Below are 23,773 nucleotides of genomic sequence, written 5' to 3' on the forward strand. Positions count from 1 at the left end.
TTTTGTCTGACGACTGAACTTTGAGGTTCAGATAGTCTACATGTTCCTCCCAGTCATCCCGCCCCTGTCAGCTAATTAGCCTACGTTCCTCCAACTACAGAAACTGTCCTCACTATTCGGTACTCAGTTTGGTTTAGAAGGGAGTTTACACAGGCGAGCAAACGCCGTTATCTGCAGAAGTTACAAAAAGAGTCTTACCCGGCATTAAAAAAAGAGACTAAATTGTAAACTCATCACAACTCGCTGAAATTCGATCGCTTCAAAATGCTCGACGGCGCATGATAGTTCCGACTATTTTGATAGACTTGCGGAAAATCCTTTCTAACCATTTGGCATCTCTTCATTTCTAGCGGTTTTTTCACGTATCTACACGATGGTGTTGCTGACCTCCGTGTGTCCTCCAAGTGAAGGCATACACCACCAACAAGCCGATATCACGGCTGTCTGGAACGGTGAGGGGCTCGGACCAGGGACTCTTTTAATCGCAGAAACGTGAGTTAACTCCGTTATTCACACTCATGTCATGCAATAATTTTAATATCGCATGTGTGAGTACGTGGCATGCTCATTTTTATTTGCCTACTCCAAAACGCGCTTCTAAGTTGTTACACGTGCTTAAAACGGTGTGTTTGGTTAATGAGTGTTTGGTGGAACACAGGCGCGTGTCGTGGTTCAATGGATCCGGGATGGGTTTCTCTCTGGATTACCAGTCAATCAGCCTCCACGCGATCTCACGCGACCTCACTTCTTACCCGAAGGAGCACCTGTATGTAATGGTCAATTCTAAACTCAAAGGTAAGGTTTCCTAAAAGAGTTTTACAGTTACTATTACACCAATGAATGATTAAGGGTAGCTTCTCTCACAAAAACAAAATTGCATAATAATTACGTTAGATGTTTTTTCCCTGATGAACAGTGTGAGTTCTCAGGCCACATCCTACATTCGGTGAGTTAGAAGTAAGATGCCAACAGCTAATACTGTTGGAAAACCAGGGTGTATTTAGTTGTTACTTTACAGTGTTGCTGACTGGCCTGTTTTGCCCACAGTGTGCATTGTGCTATTGCGTATGGGCTCGCTGCCAACCTGGGAAAGCCAGGATTAGAACACTCGATGCTCCCTCGAGCTTGTTTAGACCAGAACCCTTTTTGAATTACTGCATGGGCAGGGTTTTTGGAGTTGTAGGTCATTGGGAAGTCACGGACGCACTGTTTGCTCTAAATTTAAGTGGTCTTGAATCATAGCCATAAAATGTGATGGCTTAAACATAAAAAAATAAACTTTAATGTTGCGACCAGGTCATTTTGCCTTTCGCATTTTCTGTGCATTTTTGTGCGCTATCTGGAGGAAAACGGGCCTGTGTGTTGACGGGTCTGCTTTGTTGTACTATGTACGTATGTCCTTCCAGCTAATGGAGAAAAAGAAAACATTATAGAAGACGCGGATGATCAGAGTGACAGCAGCGACGAAGACTGCGATGACGATTCCTCAAGTCAAGTCACAGAAATCCGCTTTGTTCCCATTGACAAGGCTTCCCGTAAGTGCATGAAACGCACCATAACAAACAAAATCACGCTCTTCAGCGCCATTATAAAACCAGAGTTTGTATTTTGCCATCAGTCTGAGATTGATTGCATCTCCACATCCCTCCATTCCTCCCACAGTGGAGGCCATATTCACTGCTCTGACGGATTGCCAAGCCCTGCACCCCGACCCTGACGAATCCGACTCAGACCTGGAGGGAGACGAGTATGACGTGGAAGAGGCTGGTGAGTTTGCGTGAACTGTGAAAAAACAACCTGTTGACTAAAATCTCAACCCCCTTAGACAACCAGTTACACAAGTTCCTTTTGTGTTGGCTCACACTTAGGAATGTTCACTGTGTGAAGTTCCTAGGTTCACCTTCAAAGAACGATCATGCACGCATTCTTTCAAATCTCAATTGCCCGAAACCTGTTGATAAATCTGTGCCATGCCTTCCGCCACAGGAAGCTAATCTCCATTCCACATCCTGCCCCACAGAGAGCGAACAGATCGACCCCCCCACGTTCTACAACTTCGAGGAGGGCTTGTCCCATCTCACCCTGGAGGGCCAGGCCACGCTGGAGCGTCTGGAGGGGATGCTGGCCCAGTCTGCACCCCAGCCACGTCGCTGCATGGCTGGGGTCGACACCAAGGACTCCCTCCCCTGCAAAGGTAGATGAACGAAATATATTGTGCGTCTCCACAATACCCACATGCCTTCTACTATAACTACATAGTATGCCATAAAGCGGATGTCGCGATACGTATTTCCACAATTTTCAATAGGGTGATGCATTATTTCAAATGCAGTATGCCAAAAATACAAAGATTTCCTACTGTGTTTTGCGGTATGAAAACTGGCATGCTTTTCTGGCCAATTCTGACTAAATTCTCAGCGTCAACATGAACTACAGACATTGCAGAGTTGCAGTCATCGTTGCTCTAGACACTATGCACCTTTCTGGTCAGCTCCGGGGTTAAAGAATGTAGCACCAAACACTTCTTGACTTGACAAAAATAACTATTAATTTAGCAGACTGTCTCATCCAGAGCGACTCACGGGGGGGAACCTGCAAGTTTTTGGTCTGCGGTCGACTGCTCGACCACCGAGCTAAGCCTGTCCTAAAAAAACTACAAACAGCTTATATTTATTTTTTTAATTAAAGTTTTTTTTTAATTTTTTTTTTACAGTTGAATGCAGCAATGGCTTCTTTTGAATTTCCATCTAAATGTTTTCACCTGTTCAATCTGCTACACACTAGCTCCCAGACTGGGTTAGGCGGTGGACCGTGAAATTACAAATGCCTCCCTTGTGTTTGATAAGAGAACATGGTCGTACAAGTCCGAACTGTTTTCTCGTCAAGGTGGGGTCTGAAAAAGTTTACTGTAGCAGTGTACCAGTGAGTGGTCAAGTGTTTTGGCTTGAGCTCGTACGCAACATCATCCCCCAATTTAAGGCAAATCCCAGGGCCTTGGATTAGTAATTCCTGAACCAGTTTTGGGTGCAGATTGCCTGGCGTTCCACCAGCAGATGGCCTAAGAGAAACACATGTAGAGAACCCAGAGCCCAGTCATGTGACCACAGCCCAGTCATGTGACCACAGCTGTGTTGACACGTATGTGCCAATATGTGCTCAGGAATTCCTTTCCATTTGTGGAGGGTCGGTAGCATGCTTAACAGTACATGCCCTGTAATGTATATATGGTTTATCACCTCCCATGTGTCTAAGAAGATGTCTGGAGAAGATTTGCTTACAGTGCTTACTCTATTTATAGGACAGGACTACTAGTTGGCACAGGCACCCCAGTTTTAAAAATTTGACAAAACCGTGGAAGTTTGTCTCTTACTCAAACAGTATGGCTCTTGCACATTTGTAACTTTGTTTTCTAAAATCTCAGGGTATTTGTGTTCTCCCCATCTGTCGACCCTTGGTCAGCCCCCACAACTCCTGTTAACGTAAACGGTAGCTTCGTTGTACCTCTCCCCAACTCTGCCCTCGTTACTCCCCCCCCCTGGTCAACTTGAAGCACTTTCGGGCAGTTTGGGTCACGAGGCAGTTTGAGGACGCCAATGAGCGTTTGTAACTACCTCTCCAGTGGATTCAAATAAGTGTGGCGATTGGGAATGTTTGGGAAGGTCTGCCTGTGGTCATGATGATTGACCAACCGACCAATGATGTTCTGTATCTGTAGGGAGTCAGGTGGCTGAGCGGTTAGGGAAGCGGGCTTGTAATCAGAAGGTTGTCAGTTCGATTCCCGGCTGTGCAAGATGACGTTGTGTCCTTGGGCAAGGCACTTCACCCTACTTGCCTCGGGAGAATGTCCTTGTACTTACTGTAAGTCGCTCTGGATAAGAGCGTCTGCTAAATGACGAAATGTAAATGTATCCGTGATTCTTCTTGATGCGAATGCTAAAACCAGGTTTTGATAGACCTGTGCTTGAACGACCAAACTGGACTGTAGGTGACCTTTCTGGTCGTAATTGTGTAGAGCCAGAGTCAGGTGCCATCCAAACTGTGTGGTTGATCAGTGAAAAGTTTCACCACGGTGTCAATTAATTCCCATACTGCCGTGCTCATCAGCTGCATGATAAAGCGGACATTTCAGATTGTTGCACGGCCATTGTTGGTTTATGCTGAGTTGTTCATGATGTCACCGTGTTCTGGGGTCCAGCTGATAATCCGCTGTGTGAAATCTGATCTTTGTGTTTCAGATGGAACTGAAAGGCCACTGTGTGCACCGGAATAAAGGTCTTTTGGAAGCGGAGGAGTAGGGGAGTTGAGAGGAGGTGGGGAGAGGAGGAGAGTTTTAAGGTCAGATTGTGTAACGAATACCAGCCAAGTCAAGGCACTGGCCTTTCTGCATATACATGGCGAAGTTGCTACTGGAAGTTGCTGGGGAACTAACAACATAAAAAGCAGCAATTGTAGTGTTGTTTTGTGTCTGTTCACATTTGTAACCTGACTTGAGGACCAGATTTCTTCAACTTTTGTGGACTGTTGTGTATTTGTCATAATGAATAGTAGTGATTTTGTATGAAGGAAACAAAATAAATGACTCATCGGCACATTTGTTTTCAAAGCCCCATGTGTACGTTGATGATGGACAGACCCCCTGGTCTTGTGATGATCATCAATGCCATAAATTAAAAGTAAAAACCATCAGTCTTAACTAGACGCTTGAGAGGACAAGCATAAGGCTGGAAGATGACGTCATTCCCACAGAGGATGTTCGCTTGCATGCATGAGCCTGCATCAACACTGAATTCCCACAGGATTTATTTGAATTCCAACTGCCTACCCTTTTCAAGTGCTATTGTGGGCCGTCTATGGGCTTCGTTTCTCTTCCGGGCAGACCGGTGCCCAGTTTCCACCCCCCCCCCCCCCCCCCGTATTGTTTTAAGAAAGAGGCTGTTTTGTGTGTGTCTGGCAGGGGGTCGAGTCGCACTGCCACACAGAAGAATGATTTAGGGAAGAGAGAGGATCTGTGCTGACACATGCTGACAGTTCCAGACGCCTAACAGTCGCTCTCTTTTACTCTTTCCTTCCATCAACCCCCCCCTGCCCCCGCAGGGAGAAAGTACATCGTTCTCTCGTACGACACCTCAACATCAGATACAAATGTATTCATACTGAAGGACGTTCTTGAGCCAGATATTTCCAGATATCCTCCAGATATCTCCAGATATGCTCCAAGGTTACAGCATTGCTCAAGAATTAAAAAACAACGGTAAAAGACGACATGGTAATACAACTAAAGTGTGGGTAGTGCCAAGGGAGTAAATGCTAAAGGTTGATCAATTATATGACACGTTGGTGATAACGATATCGCACGTGCTAAGTGATATTGCCTAATGAATTAACCAATATTGCATGTTATTAAACTAGTAAATAAAGACTGGATGCCTAAATGTCGTATTTCAGCGCTCCCTGTAGAAGGGATACATTCCTCTTTGAGGAAAGTATTTGAGAACAGAAAAGTTGTTACTAAGTGAAAACAAAATCTTGCAGAATATGACCTCATGACCCTGAGCTTGAACAAACAAGCAGTTTCCAAGTTGTTTGTATGTTTTTATCTACAGAACAGGAGTCCATTATTTACCAAGTTCTGAGTGGTCATTTATGGAGATTTCATCATTGACCCAGATGTACTCCACCCTGTAACGTGTCCCTGAAGTCTCAAACAGATTAAGAGCCCTCAAGCGGTACTGTTATCTGATGAGGGTAAAGCCGCAAATATAATCACCATCAGCTAAATCTTGTTATGCATGGTGTATTTCACCTTGAAACGTACTTAAAAATATTTTGCAAAAGTTGTTTTTTTTCTTCATACTATATAAATTCAAAAATTGTACATTTCAACAGAAACATCGACCACCCGGAGCCTAAGATAAATTGATCAAAGGTCACTTAAGTGGAATGCATATCATTTTTATTAAAATGTGTTTAAGCAAAACCCATTTCGTCCCTGGCAAACATTAACAAAATATCTTTAATGAGCTATAAATATGTTTTCTACAGTACTCTCACATTTGAAAGACCATATTCCTTTTAAATTGTTCAGAACACTAAACTAAATCGGTTCTATATAGAAAAGTATAGAGGATTCATCTGTACTCCAGTGAGGTAATTATCACGCTACATCCAGACTGGTCCCTTTTGTCAGGAAGAGAAACTGACCTTTAAGGCATAGTTAATCAAACGTATTTCTGTTTTATCACCCTTTAGACCTTGTGCGCTTGGACACAGGAACAATGTGAACATTCCTAGTATCCATGCAATGCATCGTCCTCCAGTTACATCCCTTTGATCACTATAGGTAACCAACGGCTGACACAACCATTTTATAGCACACAAATCGTCAAACCTAGCTGGACAAAATACAAGCTTTTAAATTGTGCTTCGTGTTGACAAAAACAAACAGGATTACGGCAGTAGTTTTCTTATTCGAGTTAGCCATGTTATGAGAACATGTATGTGTGACTTGAGGGAGGTCAGAGGTCGGAAGCTGGCCTTCTGTCCTACTTGGCCCTCGGACGCTGACTCCAGCTGGGTCCCATTTCAAAGCAGGGAGCCCGTCCAGTTATTATCGCATAGTAATGCATAATGGGATAACTGTATGTACATATACTTCATTGAACTGTTCTAGTGCTTTTCTCATGAAATAACGCCTCATTATGTTTTTATCATTTATGTACTCATTATACCTTCTTACCCAACCCTTTAAAATGAAGTAAAAACATGTTATGTTTTCTCATTAACATCTGGCGTGGGTGTTACTGAATCTTCTTCTGGGCAACAGGGAACTCCAGTCCAACAGTGCTCTTACCGGAAAGGAAAGGAACAATTTTCTCAAATAGTAGGATGCAGCTTGTCATGCCTGGTGCATAGGGAGGGAGGGAGAGAGGAGGTGGGGGAGAGGTGGGAGAGTGAATTTCATATACTTTCCACTATAGCTTGTATCAAAATAACTGAACCAGTGGTGAACATAACACATGAATGCACACTGAGTTGATGCATCAGGTTACCTGTGTGCCACACCGCTGGACTTGTAATATCATGTTATCAATATTAACATAAGATAACTGGATATAGGGGGGGAGCAAATGGCATACATTCAGTCTGTCTTACCCAACAATGGACCCAGCCAGTAGACAAAGCAATACTCCAGGAAGGTGTGCCCACTGCAGGGAAACTGGACCGACAAGGCCAGGACTGGGTTGAACACAGCTCCTGAAATACTACCACCTGAGAACAGAGAACAGGGGTGTGATGGACGGTGTGACAGCTCACGCACCAAACAGAAGGGGAGTCAGGTGGCTGAGCGGTGGGGGAATCGGGCTAGTAATCCGAAGGTTGCCAGTTCGATTCCCGGTGCCAACTGATGTTGTGTCCTTGGGCAAGGCACTTCACTCTACTTGCCTCGGGGGGAATGTCCCTGTACTTACTGTAAGTCGCTCTGGATAAGAGCGTCTGCTAAATGACTAAATATAAATACAACTTTGTACCGACACTCCTCTGGACAGATCCGTGCGTGAACAGTCAGCCCTCAGTGTTTTCTTTAGTAACCCATCAACCCATTCTCTTCAGTTGTTAACTGACTGAAATAACATCTAATCTGCTCGAATTTAATAGTTTTATATAATTTGAGGTATTATACTATCGTAGGGGAACAAACCTGCATAAACCACAAATGTGATGATGGCTGCAATGGCGTGGACCTGGAGTTTCTCCTCCACTTTATGAATGTGTATGACTGCAGCTTGGACGGAAAAGGTGCAGGCCAGCTCCACAGCCGCTGCCTCAATCAAGGTGCCACCAAGGGGGCTGAAACATTTAAATCCGAATCTTCCATGACTGACGTGTAGATCGGACAGTCCCAACGTCCAGATGTAGGGAGCCAAAAACTGCGCCGCTATCGCCGCGATGATTTGGCACGCTATCAAACACACTGCGCTCGCATAGGTGACTTCTCTGCGGTAAACGCGCTCAAAAGCACCGTAGGGGTTGCAGAGCGCTCCTTGAAAAGTTGTTATGTGGACTACCGTGATTACGTAAGTTATGGTCAAACCAATGTACGGTTCGATCTGACCCGCCTCGCCCAGCAGTTTGAGCTCCTGTGTGCAAGCACACAGTTGAAACGTAGAGATTATCTCTGTTATGTAAAGGCCGTATTTGTTCCCAAAAAGTTGCGCAGTGGTGCGGCGGCTTGCTTCACAGAGAAACACTATTGCTGCTAATAGCACTAATGATATTCCCAAATCTGCCATTATCGCAGAAGCCTCGTAGCCCCGTCAATAATTTAGTTGTGGGTCTGTCCAAAGCAGCTATTTGTATCCCACAGCATGCATCAAAGTCCACCGGCGTCCGGCGCGCGAGCAGAGTGGTAGTAGTCAGTACCAGGAAGTCGATGGATCAGCGACAACCACGTTTCAGAACTGTTCATGTTGAGACGAAATATGCACGTAAAATGCTGTAATTACTTGAGTTGTCTTGGCTTCAATACAAGAATGTATATAAACAATTTTCTCTAAGATTTGGATATAGGCTACTGCAACTTTAATTAACGTTGAAGGTTTAAATGTAAAGGGTTGTAAGGGAAGTTATATAATATTTATTCAGATTATTTTATGCCAGAAGGAATCTTCCAACACCCACAATGTGCGTAATATATCCTTGAGTGTGATAAGTGGTCAGTATAGCCAAGGTCAGTCCAAGTTGCTTCTAAATATAGTATGCAATTAGAGGCTAAATAATTTACACATACTTACAACACCCAGTTGGAAATGTACACAATACTATGGATGCCTTAATCAACTGATCAGGGGGGTGTAAGACATAGTATGTACATGATATTTTGGTCATTAGAAAGTGATTTATTCTTCATTTCTACTTGAACAAGGCTGACCTCTTCTGTCCAAACAAGGAAGTGCTTCTATTAACATGACATCACTAAAGTCAGTTCAGTATATTCGGAAGGCATTTCAGAAGCAAAATAGCTACAACGAAAATGTTTAAATACTGGATGACCAAACACACAGTTCTAGAAAAAGTTAAGAAAGCAGGGTTCTCGAATTTGATGGAGTGTATATCCCAGCATACAACATTTCTGTTCTGTAAATGTTTTCCCACAAAAGTTTCGAAAAAAAGTTTTGAAAAGTTGAACAAATATTTTAGGAAAAAGGTTTCTAAAAAGTTTTCCAACGTTTCAAAAATATTTAAGAAAAAAAGTTTCAAATAAAGTTTATAAAGGTTGAAAAAATATTTTAGAGGAAAAGTTTACAATATCCCAACAAATTATTTTACTGTATATTGATGGGACTAGTAACCAGAGTAAGTTTCATGCATGTGGAACTTTCCTGGTCAGAAATACCCCAAATTTGAATACATGGGTCAGTCTTTGAATATCTATGTTCTCCTCTCCAAATATTATTCTGTACCATTGCGCTGATGTAAAAGTAAACCAAAAAAATAAACAAATTATGCACATAGAAGAGACAGACGAGAAGGGATGATTGTTTCTTCTTGCTCTCACTCTCGGGGTTAGGCAAATCATTCAGGCAAATCTGTGGGCAACCCCAGCTGATACTGTTGACCTGGCAGCCAATGAAACAAAATATTGTTTTGGAAATCAGATAAAGCCCAATTCCGCTGGGTAAACGGACTCACCTCATCTCCCTCCTTAAACTATGCTTGATTCACCCTTTCTTGGCCTGTGTGTTTATGCGTTTACATTCGTTGAGCTTCATTTCAATCGCTTTGAATTTAAATGTTTGCTGAATGTTTGTCCATTCAGTCCACACTCAAGCGGGGAGATGTTTTGTGTAATTATGGAGTGAATGGAAAATACCTTAATTGTCCCTCCCTCAACTCTTTGTGCTCAGGAGCCAATTGTTTGCAGACTTAGTTCCTCGTGATGGCCTAATTGACATGGGAAGAAAGCCCCTTCGTCCGTTTCTAAGCGCTGCTCTGGTCGGTCTCTGACAGAGTTGTTTGGACTTCCTGGTGCTGGGAACAAGAACTTGATATCTCACCCTCGACGTGAAAACCCTTCATCTGCCAAGACCGTGGTGCAGCAGACGCCATAAGCACGACATGTATGGGAGTCAGGTGGCTGAGGGGTTAGGGAAGCGGGCTAGTAATCAGAAGGAAACTCCCCTTGCTTAACCCACTATACAACAGTTCAGGGACACAAGTTTGATATCAGCTTTAGCAGGGACATCAATAGTTAATGCGATTTTTTTCGCATTAATTTGAGCGCAAATACTGTTTTCTTGAGCTTCATGTAATAATGTTTTTATGTTTTTGTCAAAATAAGATTATTGGTAGGCCTCTCATTTCGAAACTATCTTTAGTTTTGTAATGTTTTCTTAGCCTACCTCAATTCTGACTTGTGTGCCGAGTCCGACACCTGGACTTCTGTGTGCGTGCTGCAGTGGCTATTTGGCAACCTCAGAAGAGCGCGCTGACATGGAATTCTGCGTGCATCGGTTTGTGTTTTCGGTTAAACACTTTTACAAGCGTTGATTGGGATGCTGCGTTTATTTTTTCCGGGATTATCAATCTAAATTAATGCACTGACTAATAAAGTAAATTGTTAAAACTCAAAGTTTAGATTTTACTGGGGCACAGCAGATTTATACTGGGGCACATGCCCCAGTAAAAAGGGTCTAACGACGCCCATGGGCTCAACATTAACAATTTACTCATTCTAAATGAATGATTACATATACACAGACAGGCCTGTGTATATGTAATCAGTGTGAATCAGTGAAACTCACTCCTCAGGTATGTAACAGGCCACCATGCGTCAACAAATAGCTAGCTTTTCTTTGGCATAGTTGTTTTGGCTGCAGTGCTGTGTACTCAATTGTAAAACTGTCATCAAATGTTTGTAATTCATTTCTAGTTCAGTATTCAACAATTTCCGACAATATTGGTACACAGCAAAAAACCCAAGAAAGGTCACATATGCTAAAGAGTCTGCTAAATGCGTAAATACTTTTGGTGTGTACTGTTGAAGATACAATATTTAGATAACATTAAGGCAATACGCCTACAAGAAAACCTAATGTGAACTCACTGCTGTTTGACCCTGACCAACCAACAGCTAGGGACATGTTAGGAGACCCTCGTGTAGTTCCATGTACGGCGGGCGGGCCCGTTTTGTAAGAGTTCATCAGGACTGTCCAGTGTCCAAGTCGCCATCCACTCAAAGAAAGCCTTAATCCCTCTTTCATCCAGGCTACATTGTTTGCACATGATCTCCATTTATAATTTGTTAATTAATGTTCATAATTTAAGTCCCCAGCATCAGTTTACAACAAAGGCAATGTCTTTTGTTTAGCAGGTTCAAAGTATTTCACATTGCTCTTCTTACTAATGTATAGGTTCAAAGGCATGCGATTTTAATCCAGTTAGCCTGAGCGTAGGGTGGACTACTCAGACAGGTCGAAAACAACAGCCTTCTGATCCAGAATAGGCCATCAGCTGTCCTGAAAACGGACCAAAGGTTCACATGCCTATAGCCTACAAAAGACAAGTACTAAAACCTCTATGTATCACCATCAAAATACATTTTCTCAACATCAAATCCTTTTTAATATAGGAAATGTTACTCTTATTTAAGTAACATTCAATGAAATATAAGTCAATGAAATAAATGAAAAATAAAACATAATAATGTGGGGGTGCATTTCATGGCAGGTTTGTTATATTCCTTCTTGCCACAAAATGCACCCCTTGCTAACTCTGACTAGGAAAGTGTTACATGCCTGAAACTTACTCTGGTTACACATACTAGTCCCCTCAGTGTACAGTGAGACTCATTTGATGCTGGGATACACAGAACAGACAATAGAGGGGGGTGCATTTCATGGCAGGCTTGTTATATTCCTTCTTGCCACGAAATGCACCCCCTGCTAACTCTGACTATAAAGTGTCACATGCATGAAACTTACTCTGGTTACTCATAAGTCCCCTCAGTGTACAGTGAGAATCATTTGATGCTGGGATACACAGAACATACAATAGAGGGGGGTGCATTTCATGGCAGGCTTGTTATATTCCTTCTTGCCACGAAATGCACCCCCTGCTAACTCTGACTAGGAAGGTGTTACATGCCTGAAACTTACTCCGGTTACACATACTAGTCCCTTCAGTGTACAGTGAGAATCATTTGATGCTGGGATATACAGAACAGACATTAGAGTGCGGATTGAGAGGTCTAATCAACATGAGATCACCCGCGACCATGAAAGCCGTACACCCGATCATATAACACCGTGAAATCTCGGGATAACTGGCTCATGTGTTCGTTTCTCTCCCTTTGGGATCACTGAGTTCTCCATATGGAGTTGAGCTCAAAGTTGTCAACAGGGGCTGATGAGTGTCTTGTCTATTAGGTTCTGAGACTGATATGTGCCTGAATGTAATATAGCCGAAATACACTTCTCAATATTCATATCATGCGTGAGAAAACGTAAGTCCCCTTTGTGCGCAAAAGGTAGGTTATTTACCTTCAGTGCACACAGAATGGGACAAGGACGCCTTTGAACTGACGTGAACGCGGCAGCGCTTCTCGCAATCATGACCAGCGCAATTGGGTCTTTCATTTTAGAACGTTGGTTATGCTACAGTAATCTGAAAGACTTTACAGCAGTAGCCTTTCCCTTTACGTAAGACCAAAAGGCTCGATAGTAAAAAAAAATCCAATCCCCCGCCTCCACAAGGGTTGGCACGCATTCACTCTCTCTCTCTAATAATGTACTGTTTCTAATTTCCCCGAACCCAGCTGTATACGAACAGACAGTAAGATACTCACATCAGTATTCGGCCTTTGCAGTTTAACTCGGGCAATCGGAGATCGAACAGGGAATATTAATTTAAAAGACATAAACTGTAGATTAAATATCCGAGTCTCCATTGGCAACAGGTGTCGGTCGATGTCAACAGACTTGGTGTCAGGACTACCTGCACGACTTGCGTAGACACCTTAAAGATCTGTACGCACTGCGGCGTAACGGCAGAGACCTCCTCGCTAAGGTAATTACAGCCTAGCCTATTTACACTAAAATCGGTAAAGAATTCGATTCGTCGTTCTCTTCGATTCATTGAGCCTATCTTACATTTGATACCCTGTGGTCAGTCAGTGTGCTCGCGGATTATGAAAAGCAGCTCGCGCAAAAGCACAAGCTCTATCTGTAGCTTACTAGTACCTGTCATTCTCTTTGAATATTTCTGTATGGTTATTTCAGATAAACTAAAACTGTAGCAATAGACATTACTGATGTAATGTCTAGACTGAAGGATAAATGGTATTCCTGGATGACGTCCACACCTTGTCTGTTGTAAACCAAAAGTCCTTGGCTTTATAACAATTTACATAATGTCCACCAAACAGTGCTTAATCATTTTTCCATGCCGAAAAGGGATAGCATAAAAATTACAAACATGGTCATATTTAAAGATATGTAACCTACTAGGATGAATCAGTTTCACAAGTCAGTGATGACAGAACGCGATAATTTGTCGGTGTTGAGCGTATAACGGAAACGCAGTGTATTTATTCTTATCTGAAGGAGTTATGAAACGTCTGGGTCAAGGTTAGAACTGGCCGCATCACATTTGTAACTCTCTCTCTCTCTCTCTCTCTCTCTCTCTCTCTCTCTCTCTCTCTCTCTCTCTCTCTCTGTAAAAACTTCTCTCATCCCCAGTCTCTGCTTGTTCTGGAGGCTCTTGGGGTTATGTTGCTGTATGTTTAAGGTGTGTGTGTGTGAGCCATGGCCTCTCCTACAACGCTGTCTAAGCTGAAGCTGGGAAGGTTGCGAGTTGTGCGTCAGAAGTTGCTTCAGCGCTATGAGCACCAGCCCCTGGTGTCCTGCCTGGCTGGCCTGTATGGTTGCCAATGGAGACGCTACCAGAGGACCCGTGTCCAGCCGGGAGACTGCTGCTGCAGCAAGGTCAGAGGTCACACCAATGGACATACACCTACACGCACACACACACACATATGTTGTGTACATCTATCCTTGTGAGGAGTTGAAATTCAGTCCCATTCAAAATCCAGTTTTTCATAACTCCTAACCTTAACTCTAACCTTAACCCAAAAACCTAACTTGAATAGCCTAACTTTAACCCTACTATAAGCCGTCCCTAACTCCTAACCTCGACCCTTAACGTAATTCCAACCACGAAGCCACAGAGACACACACACACACACACTCGCTTCTCTCTCTTTGAAACACACACAAAATCTCAACCGGGCTTAAGAATGTAATGAGCTGTTTTTCTAGCATTCCTCTCTCTCCTTTAGAGTTCAATGGTCGTTCCCTTTACAAGGAGCAGGAAAACACAGTTCTGTGTTCTTTGGATTTGTAAACGCTGGCTCCACGCCTTTCCAGTTACGTGCTATGTTTGTGTTTGTTGTCTGCAGTTGGAGGGTGCCAGTTTAGTCCTCCTCGTGGTGACCTTTTCACTCACCCTGGTGTTTCTGTACTTCTGGAGCGAAGCACAGAATGACTACAATGATTTTGACTGGTAGGTTTGCACAGAAACACACAACCCACAAACACACATACTGTATATACACACACTGTACACACTTACACACATATGTACTGTACACACAGATATACTGTACGCACTCTCTCTCTCTCTCTCTCTCTCTCTCTCTCTCTCTCTCTCTCTCTCTCTCTCTCTCTCTCTCTCTCTCTCTCTCTCTCTCTCTCTCTGTAGGTTTAACTTTGGGAACCTGGGCTTTTGGTTTCCCTGGTCTGTGGTGTTGCTGGTCATCGCTGCAGCCTTCTTCACCTATGTCGCCGTGCTGCTGGTAAGGAGAGGGGATTAGGAACACGGGGCCCCTCCAAGGGGGGGTCCGAGGTGCCGACAAACATCTGACATAAATCAATGACGCCCCAGGGTCCCCCTCCCCTAACCACTGGGGACTCCTGCCCATAGCTGCTAACATCACAGCATCCTCCACTGACGATGTTGGAGCCAGATAGTCTTTGCTGTGAAGGCAGGAGAAAGAGAGGCAGGTTTTAGTGGAGTTTCCAGAAGGGGCAGTTCATCAGTAAGGTCTCTTACGACGGATCGATGGATAGATTCATTTATTGATATTTAGTGTCACTCTGTGTTATGCTGCGTTTTGTCCACTAGATGTCACCCTTACTCACGCTGCCATTGGTATGCAACAGCTGTTTGTCATTGCTAATTAGTTGATTCCCTGCTCTCTCTCCCAAGGCAGCCATGTCTCCCGTTGGTGGAATGTTTTGTTTGGTTCTTTGCTAGTTTATGTCCCTGTTTGTATGTGTGATCTGACCAAGTGTGTGTGTGATCTGACCAAGTGTGTGTGTGATCTGACCAAGTGTGTGTGTGATCTGACCAAGTGTGTGTGTGTGATCTGACCAAGTGTGTGTGTGATCTGACCAAGTGTGTGTGTGTGTGATCTGACCAAGTGTAAGTGTGATCTGACCAAGTGTGTGTGTGTGTGTGATCTGACCAAGTGTGTGTGTGATCTGACCAAGTGTGTGTGTGATCTGACCAAGTGTGTGTGTGTGTGATCTGACCAAGTGTGTGTGTGATCTGACCAAGTGTGTGTGTGTGTGTGATCTGACCAAGTGTGTGTGTGTGTGATCTGACCAAGTGTATGTGTGATCCGACCAAGTGTGTGTGTGTGTGATCTGACCGTGTGTGTGTGTGTGATCTGCAGCTGTTGGCGGTGTGTTTGCTGGCAGAGGGGCAGAAGCTCTACCTACACTGGGGACACAAGGTAAGAACATCACCCTACATCCTTACAGTCCTCTGAAGCTGTTATCAACAGTCCCCATCGTACCTGACGTTTATATGAGGAGTGAGTTTTTCTCCTCTAGTGAGTTTTTCTGGGAGTTTTTCCTGGTCTTCCTTGAGGGTTTAGGTTGGTTGAGGGGCAGTTCTATGGGCGTATGTGAAGCCCTCTGTGACATGCTTGTAAAAAGGGCGATACACATACATTTTTATTTGATCTGTGTGCTTCCTTCACCTCCACCCACATCTCACAACAACTGTCTTACATTTACATTTAGTCATTTAGCAGACACTCTTATCCAGAGCAACTTACAGTAAGTACAGGGACATTCCCCTGAGGCAAGTAGGGTGAAGTGCCTTGCCCAGTAAGACTCCCTGTCTTACTGTCAAGCATTGTCGTTCGTTACAGAATTAGACACAACAGCTTCTTGTGTGTTGCTTTGGACAAGATGGCTGACTGGTTTTCTGAATAATAGTTTATCTTGGACTGTTTTATTATGATGTATTCTTTGGGGGACGGACTGTTTTTCTGACTGCTGTTGGCTGCCTAACTGTGAGGTGTTTGCTGGCTGCGTTTGCAGATCGGTATCCTGGTATCTTTGGTCTTTTCTATCGTGTCGACAGCTGTCCTCTCAGACTTATGGAGCAAAGAGTGGACCACACTCCTCCTGTCTTTCCAGGCGAGTCCTTTCTCTCTCTCCATCTTCCTTTGCTTTCCTTTCCTGTCAGAGACCGATTAACTCGTAGTGTTTGTTTTGAAAGGTGACTGCGCCGTATTTGCATGTGGGCGGAGTCTTGCTGATGACACTCTTGTCCTGGCCAATAGCCTTGCATTTCTTCCGCATGAACAAGAAAGGTGAGAAAGCGTGACCTTAAGTGGAAACTGATTTGCTCTCCAAACACGACACATACGGCTCAACGGCAAAGCTGTTGCGTAAAGGTCAAGAGGTTGCAGATTCAAATCCCCTCCTGTACATTGTTAGCTTTTTGCATGAAAGATCATTAAATGTATTTGTAGTAGTAGTAGTATAATGCAGTCTGTTGTGTAGGTCAGGAGTGCACGGTGATACAAACTAAATGAAATAATTATTAAATAAGTTAATCAGGATTATTACACAAGTTTTATGCAGTGTATGACGTATGATAAAAGCTAAATTAATAGTGTTATTATTAATATTATTATTATTAGTAGGAGTATCTTTCAGTGTGTTGTAGCGTGGGAGTGTGTGACGTGAGGGCTTGTGTGTTCCAGTGGAGCGGGGGCTCATGGTGGGGGTGTACGTGGCCGTGCTGGGGGCTCTGTACTTGGTGCCTCTGGGCGTGTACTCCCCCTGCATCAAGGAGGAGGGCAGGCTGGGCCCAGCGCCAGCTCTCATCGGACACAGGGGGGCACCTATGGTGAGTATCAACCAGACCTGGGTCACGTCCACTCGAAACAAACCACGCGAATGAATGTCGACGAGAGGTGCATTTGATTCGGTTCACAGCTGACACCTCTCGGAGTCAGCCCGGAGATGGTTGGCTTGGAATCGCAGTGAGATTCGAAACCAAGCGCGGCTCAAGTATTTGGAAATGGTGACTGACTCGGGTCTGAAGGTGTCTCGTTCACATCACTAATTGCCTGGCACTTCCTTCTCTCTCTCTGTGGGATTAGCTATCCCGAGGGTAGATTACTGTTAATCCTTATATAATTTTGTGTGTGTGTTTTGATACACAGCTTGCTCCAGAGAACACCCTCATGTCCTTTGAGAAGGCGCTGGAAGCCGGAGGACAGGGGCTGGAGACTGACGTCACTATCAGGTCAGCCGGCTTCCACGGCCGACGACCAACACCGGTCGCTTGGCAACACTAAAACGGGCAAACACCGCTAACCAACCGACGTTTGTGACCCCCCGTTGCCACAGCTACGACGGCGTGCCGTTCCTGATGCACGACCGGACCCTGAGGAGGACCACCAACGTCCAGGACGTGTTTCCCAACAGGACGGACGCTGCGGCGGCCATGTTTACCTGGGCAGAACTGGAGGTGCTCAACGCGGGCTCCTGGTTCCTCTCGGTGAGAGAATGATTTTGGTGTCTTGTGTTTATTTTGACAGCCTTCCTCTCTGCAGTGTCATATAGTCAAGCTCAGAAGGAGCTGGTATTGATTACGGCTGGCCAAGCTCATGTTTTTGTAATAAATAACAGGAGGGAGTCAAAGAAAACATTGACGTCCTGGGTTGTGTGGTTACGCCATTATGAAACTTTAGATACAGAACGTATTGATGTGTGTTACGTCAGTGTGCTACCACCTTAATTATGTATTGACTCTGTCAATGCTCTGTCTTCCTCTTCCCACATCTCTCTGTCTGGTTGTCGCTCTCTCTCTCTCTGTCTCTCGCTTTTTGTCTCTCTCTGTGTCTCTCCTCTCTACCTCACTCTTTCTGTCTGTCTCTCTCTGTCTCTCTGTCTCTCTCTCTCTGTGTGTGTCTCTCTCTCTTTCTGTCTCTCTCTCTCTCTCTTTCTGTCTCTCTCTCTTTCACTCACTCTCTCTCTCTCTCTCTCTCACTCTCTCTTTCTCTCTCTGTGTCTCTCTCTCTGCAGCGTGACCCGTTCGGCACAGCCAGGTCTCTGCGTGCTGAGGACCGGGCGTGGGCACAGAACCAGTCGGTCTGCACCCTCAAGGCCTTCCTGGACCTGGCTGCCCGGAGGAACAAGCTGGTGATCTTCGACCTGTACAGGCCGCCCAGGGGCCATCCGCACAGGGACACCTGGATCTCACGCACCCTGGAGGTCATCCAGAACCAGTCGTCCATCCGCTCCAGTCAGGTAGGGGGCGCTGTGGGACGCGTTTTCCCAGGGACTAGTAATCTAGCGTTTTCTCTATCTATGTGGTATCCAGGAGATGTCAGATACTAAAGGATCATTATGAATGAGAGTGTGTGTGTGTGTGTGTCAGGTGTTGTGGCTGCCTCCAGACCTGCGAGCCCTGGTCCAGGAGAAGGACCATGACCTCCAGCAGACCTCAGGCAGCCTGCTCCCCCTGGAGGAGCTGCAGAAGAACCACATCGTCAAGCTCAACCTTCACTACAGTTCCATGTCCACCCAGCTCATCAGGTGTGGAGGAGTGTGTGTCTGTAGTACGTGTGTGTGTGTCTGAGAGTGTCTGTAGTACGTGTGTGTGTGTGTGTGTGTCCCTCCAGGGCTGTCCGTGCTCTAACCCCCCCTCCCCACAGTGAGAATGCAGCGGTGAACATCAGCACCAACCTGTATGTGATCAGCCAGCCCTGGCTCTACTCCCTGGCCTGGTGTGCCGGCGCTCACTCCGTCACCACTAACGCCCCCCAGCTGCTCCGCACGCTGCAGAGCCCCCTCTTCCTCATGGTGAGAGCACCGTCATCCCTCACTCCGTCATCCCTCACTCCGTCATCCATCACACCGTCATCCCTCACACCGTCATCCCTCACACCGTCATCCATCACACCGTCATCCCTCACTCCGTCATCCCTCACTCCGTCATCCCTCACTCCGTCATCCATCACTCCGTCATCCCTCACTCCGTCATCCATCACACCGTCATCCCTCACTCCGTCATCCCTCACTCCGTCATCCATCACACCGTCATCCATCACACCGTCATCCCTCACTCCGTCATCCCTCACACCGTCATCCAACACACCGTCATCCATCACTCCGTCATCCCTCACTCCGTCATCCATCACTCCGTCATCCCTCACTCCGTCATCCCTCACTCCGTCATCCATCACACCGTCATCCCTCACTCCGTCATCCATCACACCGTCATCCATCACTCCGTCATCCCTCACTCCGTCATCCATCACACCGTCATCCATCACTCCGTCATCCATCACTCCGTCATCCCTCACTCCGTCATCCATCACACCGTCATCCATCACTCTGTCATCCATCACACCGTCATCCATCACTGCGTCATCCATCACACCATCATCCATCTGTGTCTTCATATGACTTCGCAAACGTATTGGCAGCTTAAATGTATGTTTTGTACGTTTAAGTCTTTGCTTGGGATTGATACTCATATGGCCAGCTAATATGCTATCGTTTATTCCTCAACCCTTGTGCTGCCTTCGGGTCACATGACCCCAAGGTTCATAACGAACCATCGTTGTGTTTACCCAATTTTACCCAATACAAAAACAAATAATTTTCTTTTGACCTTCGCAATGTGGGGGGTCTGAGACAGCCCAACGGTTAAGAGAAAATTATTCACTTTGTTTTTGTATGCGGTAAAGTTGTCGCAATACGACGGTGGGTCACATGACTGATGGGTCAGAATGACCCGAAGATAACACAAGGGTTAATCCCTCCTCTCTACCCCTCTCTCCCTACTTTCTCTCCAGACTCCTGATGAGTACAGTTTAATGTGGATCCTCACAGATCTGGTCTCCTTCCTCTTCATCTTCCTCATCTCCATCTTCCACTGGTGAGACACTGGGGCTGGGATTCGTCAGCAAGCTAAATTACAACACTTTATAAAAAATAAAAAATAAAGTATTTTAAAATAAAATGCTGGGTGGGGGTTAACTTGGAGGTAACTGTTGTTGTTGTGCTACTGCCAGGTGGAGAGAGCGGGGCCTGGCGTTCTGCTCCACCAGCGAGACGACACTGGACAGCGGCACCTACAGCAAGTTTCCAACAGGTCAGCCAGCTATGTACGCCGTGTCGCACTGTGTCCCTGCAAAAAAACACAGTGCGCTTTTCTCTAAAGCAACATTATAGAAAGAGGATTTGAGCTTGCAACCTCTGGATTCAAGGTGTAATTCTCTGCCGCCGAACGATAACTATCCCCCAGTTTGGTTGGATTTGCCTCATTAATCCCAAAGGAAAATCCAAGGCAGTGAATGATGAGACAGTTGAGACATTTATTTAGTCCAACACCTTATCAATACATGTACAGATTTGTAAGATGACCTTGTTGTAGAAAATCAGACATCCGTAGAAGGTAGTAGGAAAAAGGAGTCGAAGACAAAATAACTTTCAACAGCTCAAGGCAGCTTGCTGGTTTATTTCGGCAAGGCAGATGAGCATTCACATAGACATACAAAAAGACAAAGCCCAATGCCCCAAAACTCATGTTTTATAGTCTAAATGAGAATAATCCCCCACCCTGTGTAATATAATGACATAACCTTTTAGAACATTCTAGACGGTTCTTTAACCAGTTCCTAACCACCCCACAACTGCGTGTGCATCCTCTGGCTCTTAAAGTGTTGATCAACTTCTCTCTTACTGGAAAAGCCCTCTACTTCACTTCCCATGTTCCCGCTTCATCTCAACCCCAGTTCACCCCAACATGCTTAACCCGTTCCTACATCTTCCATCTCTCTCTGTTCTGGCCGAATCTACCACTTTTGGATGCATGACTGTAGTCCCTTAAGACTAAGTTCAAAGATGATTTTCTCCCACCTGCTGCACCCTGTCTCACTCCTCCCTTCCTTTCTGGCAGGCCCTCTTAAGTTGAACGACCCCACCATACACTCTGTTATGCAATAACAGCCTATTTTCCTAAGGATACCAGTTAATTTCCCATCATAAGTTTGCCAACTCTCTTCTCCCCTCATATTTTCCTTGTTTCTGGTTAAATCCAGTTTAAAGTGGAGTTTATCAACTGCGCAGGGTTTCTTAACTACGCAGTTAGAAGTCAGCCATTCTAGGCCCCAGAACCTTTCCTAGTTTGCCTTGCTATCCCATAATCAATTTCCCACGACAACGTGCTGGCTAACCCCTAACAACTCTGGTCTCTCCTTCTCTGGTCAGAACTGAGTGATGTCTGGTCCATCTCCAGCGTCACCATCCTTGGAGACACTCGCAGCCCCTTGGTCACCGCCCCAAACCTGGCAACCGTGTCTGAACACTGAAAACCCCCTCTGTGAGATGTTATCGCTCTGCGCACACACACGCTTCATCTAGACCAGGGGATAATACCTGTCTGTAGGTTTTCGCTCCAACACCAGTCTAGCACACCTGACTCTAATCAGCTGGTTGATCAGGTAGCTAGTGTTGAATCAGGTCAAATGAGTGTGGTTGGAGCAAAAACCTACAGGCAGATCTCCAGGAACAGGGTTGGAGACCCCTCATCTGGACGTTTCTAGTGACACAAAGCAAATACCATACAGGATAGTAAGAATCAGGTTTGAGAAACTAAATGACACTTTAAAAACTTCCGGGCGGTTCTCTGAGCCACTCACTGCCTCCCCGACGCGAACGTAGCACTTCTTAGATATCCGAATATATAATTTAATCTCCATTTTGTTTAATCTCTTAAAATTTAGCAGGTTTCTGTTGTGAAGGAAGAAAAAAGTGACCTTTTAATTTGACTATAATTTCTAATGTCTGTTTGTTAATGGACTTAATTTAAATGCATTGTAATAGTGTAATTAGTATAGTGTAACTTTTTTAAACATTTCGGTCTGCGTGTGAGGCATTCTGCCTAGTTTCAGCAGTTTGAATTTAAAAGTATGCTTGCCGTAATAACCTTAATACAAAGCTTAGCAACACTTTATATAACAACACTTTATAAACTGTAAAACGGCTTTGATCATAAAATGTTGTGATCTAGAAACTTAATCTCTGAAAATTTGAGAGCACAATTCTAAAGCAACTGTTTTGTAAATCCTTCTGGTAAGGATGAGACAAAATCTAACTGAGAAATATATTTTTTTGTTGTACAAATTTAAGTGAATTCTATACAAAATAGCATTTGTGTTAAATGGTTGGAAGTAATTGTCCAGTCAATGTGAATTCCAATGAAGCCTCAGGTTTCCCCTATACTAACAAAAAGGGCGGGAAAACGTGAGGGAAAACAAAAAGGGCTTCGCTCTAAAATATTAGCATTAGCACAGCAATTAGCATTAGCAACATGAACAACCTTTTTTTTTTTTTTTTGCTAATGCTAATATTTTGGAGCGAAGCCCTTTTTGTTTTCCCTCACGTTTTCCCGCCCTTTTTGTTAGTATAGGGGGGAAAACACCAAGTGTGTTTTCTTCGCAGGGGAAATTTGTTATATGCCACCACAAAAATGTAGTTTGTACAGTTTAGTGTTTTGCCAAAGATCACTCTATAAAAAAACTTAACATGTACTGTGAATAGCCATACACAACTAACTGTGGTCCCTTTCATTTGCGCTACATTGCTGTTTGTTGTGGCAACATTTGACAGTCATGTTTTATAGTTAGTCCGAATGTAACAAAATACCATATAATAAATGTTTTGAAATGTGTTTTGGTATTACTTTTCATTCTAAAACATGCAAATAAATTTTTTAATCATACTTAACCCCTGTGAAAGGCACTCACTTTGTTTTTTTCTTTCTAACCCTAACCCTTTTTCCCCCTATACTAACAAAAAGGGCTTCGCTCAAAAATATTAGCATTAGCAACATTAGCACAGCAATTAACATTAGCAACATTTGTTTTTACCCTTTATTAATACCAAAATGTTACAAACATTGAATGTAGCATTACTTAAACATGATCTATGCCACATCCAAAGAGATGCTAGGATTACATACACAGATCATTCAGAACACTCACGTCCTATATCCTGGGAGGTCATATTTACATAATAAACATGGTTTAATGATTGGTTCTTCAATACTTGTCCAATACTAAACATGATTAGTTCCATCAATGGATGACTGACCAGAATTCGGCTACCCACAGTTTGCAAAATTACAACAATCTACAGTAATTTACTCCATTCTTCCTAACACAGATTGAGGATGCATAGATGTTTTAGGTGTCTAATCTGAAGATGTGATCTCTGTGCACACATTAAAAACAGTGACGGAAAGGTCAGGTGCTATGGAAATTGAGGAATAGACCCACTAACCATTTCAGACTGAAACCTTTGGATCTGAATGTGTATTTTTATTTTTTATTGCCATGCCGATACTACAAACAGCCCGTTACACTTTGAGCCAAAGAACAGTCTTCGTGAAACGCAAC

The 23,773-nt window shown here is 44.3% G+C and overlaps 3 protein-coding genes across 3 annotated transcripts; 2 read left to right on the forward strand and 1 right to left on the reverse strand.

The window, feature by feature from the left end:
* Positions 1–56: 56 nt before the first annotated feature.
* LOC134014079 (methylosome subunit pICln-like) lies at positions 57–4,589 on the forward strand. Its single transcript, XM_062453951.1, has 6 exons — positions 57–492; positions 659–795; positions 1,407–1,535; positions 1,663–1,767; positions 2,021–2,194; positions 4,236–4,589. The coding sequence occupies exons 1-6, from the start codon at positions 374–376 to the stop codon at positions 4,268–4,270; spliced, it is 699 nt and encodes a 232-aa protein (XP_062309935.1). The 5' UTR covers positions 57–373; the 3' UTR covers positions 4,271–4,589.
* Positions 4,590–5,906: 1,317 nt separating this feature from the next.
* On the reverse strand, positions 5,907–8,429 carry LOC134014076 (aquaporin-11-like). Its single transcript, XM_062453947.1, has 3 exons — positions 7,700–8,429; positions 7,153–7,269; positions 5,907–6,901 (listed from the first exon to the last, which is right to left on the reverse strand). The coding sequence occupies exons 1-3, from the start codon at positions 8,289–8,291 to the stop codon at positions 6,798–6,800; spliced, it is 813 nt and encodes a 270-aa protein (XP_062309931.1). The 5' UTR covers positions 8,292–8,429; the 3' UTR covers positions 5,907–6,797.
* A 4,334-nt stretch (positions 8,430–12,763) lies between these two features.
* On the forward strand, positions 12,764–23,097 carry LOC134014087 (glycerophosphodiester phosphodiesterase domain-containing protein 5-like). Its single transcript, XM_062453961.1, has 16 exons — positions 12,764–13,065; positions 13,737–13,982; positions 14,456–14,559; positions 14,758–14,851; positions 15,734–15,793; positions 16,389–16,487; positions 16,570–16,663; positions 17,060–17,205; positions 17,525–17,607; positions 17,712–17,862; positions 18,390–18,614; positions 18,745–18,902; positions 19,022–19,169; positions 20,168–20,250; positions 20,387–20,466; positions 21,585–23,097. The coding sequence occupies exons 2-16, from the start codon at positions 13,803–13,805 to the stop codon at positions 21,683–21,685; spliced, it is 1,806 nt and encodes a 601-aa protein (XP_062309945.1). The 5' UTR covers positions 12,764–13,065; positions 13,737–13,802; the 3' UTR covers positions 21,686–23,097.
* Positions 23,098–23,773: the final 676 nt, after the last annotated feature.

The sequence above is a fragment of the Osmerus eperlanus genome, chromosome 27, assembly GCF_963692335.1.
Source record: "Osmerus eperlanus chromosome 27, fOsmEpe2.1, whole genome shotgun sequence".
NCBI classification, from domain to species: domain Eukaryota; kingdom Metazoa; phylum Chordata; class Actinopteri; order Osmeriformes; family Osmeridae; genus Osmerus; species Osmerus eperlanus.

Excerpts from the sequence above, each read along its gene's own strand:
- LOC134014079 (XM_062453951.1), top strand. The coding sequence starts at position 374 with ATGGTGTTGCTGACCTCCGTGTGTCCTCCAAGTGAAGGCATACACCAC. Across the intron at positions 1,768-2,020 it reads GTATGACGTGGAAGAGGCTG|AGAGCGAACAGATCGACCCC; the intron begins GTGAGTTTGCGT and ends CCTGCCCCACAG. Across the intron at positions 2,195-4,235 it reads GGACTCCCTCCCCTGCAAAG|ATGGAACTGAAAGGCCACTG; the intron begins GTAGATGAACGA and ends TTTGTGTTTCAG.
- LOC134014076 (XM_062453947.1), bottom strand. The coding sequence starts at position 8,291 with ATGGCAGATTTGGGAATATCATTAGTGCTATTAGCAGCAATAGTGTTT. Across the intron at positions 7,270-7,699 it reads CACATTTGTGGTTTATGCAG|GTGGTAGTATTTCAGGAGCT; the intron begins GTTTGTTCCCCT and ends CTCTGTTCTCAG. Across the intron at positions 6,902-7,152 it reads CTGGCTGGGTCCATTGTTGG|GCATGACAAGCTGCATCCTA; the intron begins GTAAGACAGACT and ends CCTATGCACCAG.
- LOC134014087 (XM_062453961.1), top strand. The coding sequence starts at position 13,803 with ATGGCCTCTCCTACAACGCTGTCTAAGCTGAAGCTGGGAAGGTTGCGA. Across the intron at positions 13,983-14,455 it reads GAGACTGCTGCTGCAGCAAG|TTGGAGGGTGCCAGTTTAGT; the intron begins GTCAGAGGTCAC and ends TGTTGTCTGCAG. Across the intron at positions 20,467-21,584 it reads CTACAGCAAGTTTCCAACAG|AACTGAGTGATGTCTGGTCC; the intron begins GTCAGCCAGCTA and ends TTCTCTGGTCAG.